This window comes from Echinops telfairi, unplaced genomic scaffold (assembly GCF_000313985.2).
Source record: "Echinops telfairi isolate 266 unplaced genomic scaffold, ASM31398v2 ScPeMD7_7469;HRSCAF=8507_0, whole genome shotgun sequence".
Taxonomy (NCBI): Eukaryota; Metazoa; Chordata; class Mammalia; order Afrosoricida; family Tenrecidae; genus Echinops; species Echinops telfairi.
In genome coordinates, this window is record NW_022111372.1 from 49,448,307 (window position 1) to 49,454,982 (window position 6,676).

A 6,676-nucleotide genomic window follows, 5' to 3' on the forward strand; every position below is an offset into this window, starting at 1 on the left:
GGGGGGAAAGGCATAACCCAGATGTTCCCTCATTTGGCCAATCCCATCTAAGTTTGCATGTGCAGAAGGACTTAGCGCCAGAGTAAGCCACAGGCAGCATACTACTCCATCCGTTTTCTAAACTAGGGCTTGAGGCCGAGGCCAGCAAGATTAGGAAACATGGAGGACTGAACGCCGATGGCTCTGCAGGCAGAGTCTCTTGACAGCTGGGGAAAACCTTTTACAGATAAGTTGCAGAGAAAAGGCAAATGAACAGTTGTGTACAAGGAATTTGACACATCCTCGAGCCTGTCTTCACTTTGCTGTCATCGTCTGCACAAACTCATCATTTGTACATACTTGACCATCGCCGTCAATATCTGCATCAGCCTCTTCATCTGTGAACTTCTCTCCAAGGTTTGTCATCACGGATGAAGCTCTGCTGCCATCCAGACTGAACGCACAGAAGGTTCTCTCGTGGTTTCTTCCCTGTCTGCATCCTTTATTCTTCTTGCCATCGTTGTCAGACATTCTGGGAAGTCCGCTGTGCCATCACCATCAGCCTCTGCTTCAGGAATCATGTCGACATTCTGCTCCTGTGGGAATCTGCCCAAGAGACCTCATAGCGGTTCCCCATTCCTCTCTTGTATCCTTCCATCGTCATCCTGGTCCAGTAGTGAAAATGCTGCCTTGAATTCTGAGATCTGCTCATGTCGGTCAGCCATGCTGCCAGTAATGCCCGTCCCCAAAGACTCAACCTCACAACCACTCAGCTCGCTAACGCCACTCAGGCTAATTTGAAAGAATAAATGTCTGTTCATCCAAGCCACCTCCTTGAGGCTGTGTTGTTATCTCAAACCATTCTGCTTTAAATATTTTTGCATGCCGGTCCCTTTACATATACATGAACATATTTACCAAAGAAGTATCAAGGAGGATGCCTGCTCTGTCGACCGGTGCATGCAATTTAAAGTTTGATGTTGTTCAATGACGATCCTGTTCGCTCATGATAAGCCCTGCCTGGTCCTGTGCTGTCCCCATGATTAGGGGCAGATCAGCCTTGGTAATCCTTGGGGTTTTCATTGCTGATTTCGGAAAGTGGATTGACCAGTCTGTCTTAGTCTAGAACCGACCCTGGAGCCCATTCACCATCGTAGCAACTCCCAAGCCCCACAGACAGCGGTGTGGCTGCACACTGAGTTGCACTGGCCACGATCCGACTCGGGTCTCCCTCTGGAAGGCAGCAGTCTACCACTGAACCACCCATGCCTCCCCCTCGATCTTCAGGAAACAAACAAAAAACCAAAGCCACCGATGATGAACGATCAGTTCAGTACAGCACTGATGAACCAACCACTTAAACTCTCCTCTGGTTCTTGAATATTTCCTGACTATTACAGTGTTTATTTTACCTCATTAATCATGTTAGATTTGCGTATGTTCGTTTGTATATTTAAGATCGTTCAGTACACGAAAGCCAAGATAGATAACCCTTCAGAAACAGTAACAGGAGTAACGGTTCCCTGAGGGTACAGGGAGGTGGGGGGAGGACTAGGGAGCTGATAGCCCTGACGACTGTATCACCCCCATTCGATAGGATTGAACAACAGAGTTGTATGTGAATGGATATGTTGGATTGTGTAAGATATGGGGGGGGACCTATTATAGGGGGCGAAAGGGTTCCTAGGGGGTAGAGCTGGGGGGGAGGGGACAAAGGGGAGCTGATATCAAGGAGTTCAAGAAGAAGGAAAATGTTTTGAAACTGATGGTGGTAGCAATTGTGCAACACTGCTTGGTGTGATTGAACTATGGAATGGTATGGTATCTGGAAGAGCTCCCGATAAAATGAGTAAAAATTGACACACACACAAACCCACTGCCATCGAGGGGGAATTCCAACACCTGGCAACCTTACAGAGGGTTTCCAAGATTATGCGCCCTTACTGGAGCAGGCGTCCTCACCTCTCCCACGGAGCGGAGAGTGGGTTTGAATCGCCCCACCTTGGCGTTAGCAGGTCAGCCACCCTTCAGGCAAGTGTGCGAAGGTCGTCTTTGTGTCCTTCCCCCCCCCCAGTCGGCAGATGGTTTTCATTTGCTCTGACCGGCGATAGTCACTTTCATCTTCGCTTCCTTTCTTGTGAGGAGTCTCTGTTGCTTCAGATGGCTACGACCGAGCGCTTTGGATTTCCGTGTCTGTGGGGGAAGTTTTAGAAGCTCTTTGTGGGACCATTTTTATACCGAACTATCTAACCTGGCGGGGGCGGGGCGCCTCTCCCGAGGAAGGCTGGTGGAGGAGACTGCAGCAGCTTAAGAGGCAGTAGAGCAGGGAGGTAGGAGGAAGGTGACATTTTGGAAACCAAGGGAAGGGAATGCATTTTCAAAGGGGGCTCGGTGCAGTGTGGGTGCTGCCTCGGGGTGAGAAGGATGGGGGGGTGGGAAGAAGTGGGCTGGGTTTAGTGGTGTCAAAGCAGGTCACTGAGACCTTAGGAAGGACTGTTTGGGTGGAGGAATAAAATTGGAATTGAAATCAGAGAGGGAGGAAGATAAGCAATGAGACTAGACACCTCATTTTGTGAGAAAAGGGGGTAATGATAGGAGATATAAATGTGCCTTTTAACCAATTGTCAGTGTTCCATTCAGTGGCACTGGTTACAGTCACCATGTTGCACAGCCTCACTTGCCCTGCTCCTCAAAACCCCTCTGATCTTGGCATATTCTGGACATCTGCCTGGTTCCCCAGTCTCAGCCACAGCCCTCCCTCCCCCTCCTCACTCAGGGACTCTGTCACTCTTGGGTTCCTCCCTTCCGGAGTTGGCCCCGCCCAGGCAGGAAGACCCTGCGGGTCTCTGAGCTGTGTGATCAGACCGTTGTGATCCATAGGGTTACACTAGCTGAATTTTGGAAACAGATCACCAGGCCTTTCTTCCTCGTCCGTCCTAGCCTAGAAGTTCTGCTGAAACCTGGTCAGGCTTAAAACAACAGACAGGTTTCCACTGACCTCATAGCAACACCCATATCTCTCTGCTTCATCTGACTCTTTTTAGAGCTCAGAAGTGATTAGGTTCAGGACTTTCCCCACACTGCTATGACCGCATGGCTGTAATGTTGGGTTGCATCATATTCGTTACCTAACATCCGAAGGAGCAGGCTGAGGACTGCATGGGGTGGCAGCTACCATAAACAGAGATTGACATACAGAAATGCGCTGTGTCTCCAGCTGAAACGTATGCGTTTGGCCATGATGCTGACTTCCGACCTCCCATGAGAGAGACACGGTTCAATTCCCAGCCGGTGCCTCTCATGAGAAGTCTCTCCCTTAAATAATAGTATCTAAGTCTCTCTCTGTGTAGTAAGAATCCTGGCTCGGTGAGGCAGGCTTCTAACTCCTGTTGCTCACCACCCTGGTGGGTGCCATTATTTAGCACTGGACTGCTAACCCAAGGTCAGCAGTTCAAGCCCACTGCCGCTTGACAGCAGAAAGATGTGACGGTATGCTTCTGTAAAGATTCACAGCGTGGGGAACCCTAAGGGGCAGTTCTACTCTGTGCTATAGGGGTGCTGTGCATTAGAATCAACATGATGGCAAAGGGTTGGGTTTGGGGACTTGGATCCCGTGGCTAACCTGTAATGGTGTGGCTCATGGGTGGCACTCCAGGAACAGTTGTCAGCTGACTAGCAGATTGCTGCCTTGCCCAGTCTTGTGCTCCCGAGTGCAGGCTCAGGATCAGGCAGAGAGCAGAGAAGTTACTGGTTAGCCACAGCATGGCTTCGTGGAAAGTGCACAGAGGTTTGAGCATTAGGAGAGCTCGTTCTAGAATGAGCTCCACCTGTGACCCACCACGTGGCCCTCCCTAGGTGACTTCTCTCTGAGCCTGTGTGTCATCCTCTGTCAAATGGGGCCGTGGGCCACACCTATCACAAATGAGCACTCAGGTCAAATGCAACAACGGCTGGGAAAGGTACGGCTTTGCAAACGGGAAGGTCAGGAGCCCTGTGGTTGTCTTAGCGTTCATCTGCTCATCTGCCGAGGACAACGCTCAGCTCCCTGCTCCTGCACCACCCATGCTCCCGGACTCCCCTCCTTCAGTTCCCCAAGTACCCCAACTCCACCACACCCAGCCCTGCGCTGGGCAGGACGGCTCACACCAGTGCTTTTCCTTCCAGCCGGATCCCTGCCCGGTTGCCAGAGTTATCGGGTTCCCTAAATGAGTGATTGAGCCAATGAGTGTGGGCACTGACACTGTCACCAGGATGCCCACCCCGGCTACTCCTGCCACTCGGCCAGTTGGCTTGGCAGCTGCCACTTGCTTGCAAGGCTGTCACAGGAAGCAGCCCATAATGGCACCAAAGCCTTGCCCAGGCAGGGCGAGGGGAGGGTGGTGTGGACGCCAAGTGCAGCCCCCTGTGATCTCACGGTGGCCTCTCTGCTTGTTTTGCAGGTCCCCCGGTAAGTGTCCTGGACTGTCCGGTCTGCTCCTGAAAGATAAGCCCTTTTATTCTCTTCCTATGACCGAGTGTGCCTTTGCTGGACTGTGGATGGGTGTCAGCACAGATGGCCACCGGCCCAGGGTGCCTGCGAGCATTCTGTGGCCATTTCCTCCTGGGAGGACGGCCGTGAGCAAGTGGGGCTGTGCCTCATCAGCTCCCTGGCCAACCAGATGCACAGAAATCCAAGTGCCGGGCCCATATTTTGTTCCCAGTATGTTTCATTTCAGATTTATATTCCAGCTCAGAATACCTCCCAGGAACAAAGCCATATCCAGTCCTATTGCTCAGTAGGCTAGATCCCACCTGGAGAGGAGCCCATTGACCCCTGACCTTGTTTTTTGTCAATGCTCTGCCACCGCCGGTGTGGTCCGAGGGTCAGTCCCAGCGATTTGACAGAGGGCTCTGCGGGCCGGCGACTGATGTTCCCAGCATTCAGTGGGGTTTGATCACTAGGTCCTGGAGTTCATTTCCCTCCTCCTTCACAATACTGGGGACCCCCTGAATTGAACGGCCCACCCCCCAGGGGCTCAGCCCTCAGTGAGCCGGGGAGCACAGAACAGTCCTTGGGTGGGAGGAAGGTGCCAGGGGGCGGGCCCTGAACTCCCCAGAGACTACCCCACAGTAGCCCGCAGTAGCGGGGTTGCGTCCCAGAGTCCCTAGGAAGCACACCATTCCCCGGAGCATGTCATCGGCCTGGCTTTGATTCACCTCAGCCTTGTTTCAGCCCCTGATCGGCCGTGGTGACTCCATTCAAGAAGCACATTGACAGCCGGCCTGAGCCAAAACTAGCTTTCTGCTGGAATTCCTTCCAGATGAGCCGATTTCTTCTTTGGCGTGATTCATCTCCAGGCTGGGCCCTTCGGGATCCGGGCCCTTGGCGCACGCAGGGCCCGCGGTGCGCCAAAGGGCAAGCGCCCTGGCCTTTAGGGATTTGTGGGCCACAAGCAGTTTCCCACCGATGAGCTCTTTCTGGCTCTCAGTGTGAACTGGCTGGTGCGCACCATGGAGGGCCAGCGAAGGGCTGGTTGGGGGTTTTCCGTTGGCTGTTAGAAACGTCAGGGTATGAGGCCAATAAGCAGTTCTCAGGCCACAGCGGGAGCCAGAGGCGTCGAGGGGAGAAGGGAGGGGAGGCTGGCGAGTGGGAGATTGGGGTGATCACTGCCCAACCAGCCTGGCTTGTTCAGGGTTTCCCAGTTCACCCTGTCCCCATGACGGCAGGGAGGGGTCTCTTACCTGCCCTCCGTGCCCCCCAGTTGCCCTGCCTGGTTGAAAAGCCTTTTCCGTTCCTGATTGGGGCTTGGGGGCTAGGAGCGACCCCCTTCAGAACCCCGTGTTCCCACCTGTCTTTGCCATGTACTGCAGGTGATGTGGGTAGGCCACCTGATGAAGCCCGTAAGTTTGTGGCCCCTCCAGCCTGACCCGGGGAGGTGGGAAAGGGGGCGTTCACCCCCAGACCCACAGGCATCCAGGGCTTTTCCCCTGACCCCCACCCCCAGAGTAAGGTTTCCAATCCGCAGCCTCTGCTGCCAACCACGCAGGGCCTGGGGGGCGGGAGGGGGGCCGTCTGGGGCCTTGATTGAGTTCTAAGTGTTGCCATATGGTTTTCTGCTGAAAGTCTGATTATTAATGACGTATTAATTACCGCAGGGGCAATCAGGACGAGACGGCTACCCGGTAATTTGCCGTTTATTTTTTGCTCTTTGCCTTTGTCTCTTAAGCCAGTATCCTCCCCCTGTGCCTTCCTTCTCCGCTGTCTGCACCCCTCTCTGCCCCCTCTACTGGCAATTCCGTGGAGGCCCCAAGGGTGCTGGGCCTGCGAAGCCTGGGACACCCTGCTCAGGCTCACTCTGTGCTCCCAGTGGGCAGGGGGCCTCTCAGACCCCACCCTCCATGCCATGTCACCCCTCAGAAAATGGATACTGGCCGGTCCCAGGGGTGTCTTTGCACCTTAAATCTTTTTAAATTACACCTAGACGTTAGCAGACGCTTGGGAGGACCAGGCCACTGAGCTCCAGGGCAGGGGCCGGAGTAAGAGAAACCGCCCCTGGGAGGCTGCCCCCTCCCCCGCCCACTGGGTGGAGGCCGGGAGGGCAGCATCTGGAAGTCCAAGTGGGTCAGAAAGGGCAGCGAGGGTTGGCCCAGCGGAAAGCCCGGCATGTTAGGGGGTCAGGGTATTCTGTGGCTTCAATGTCAGGAAGCGGCAGGGCCT

The 6,676-nt window shown here is 54.1% G+C and overlaps 1 protein-coding gene across 1 annotated transcript in view; it reads left to right on the top strand.

Annotated features, from left to right (window-relative positions):
- The window catches only part of COL23A1 (collagen type XXIII alpha 1 chain), a 380,073-nt gene that overhangs the window by 330,866 nt on the left and 42,531 nt on the right, over positions 1–6,676 (top strand). The window contains exons 4-5 of the mRNA XM_045284683.1: positions 4,419–4,426; positions 6,115–6,141. Of these exons, the coding sequence (XP_045140618.1) occupies positions 4,419–4,426; positions 6,115–6,141 (35 nt within the window). The remainder of the gene's footprint in view (positions 1–4,418; positions 4,427–6,114; positions 6,142–6,676) is intronic.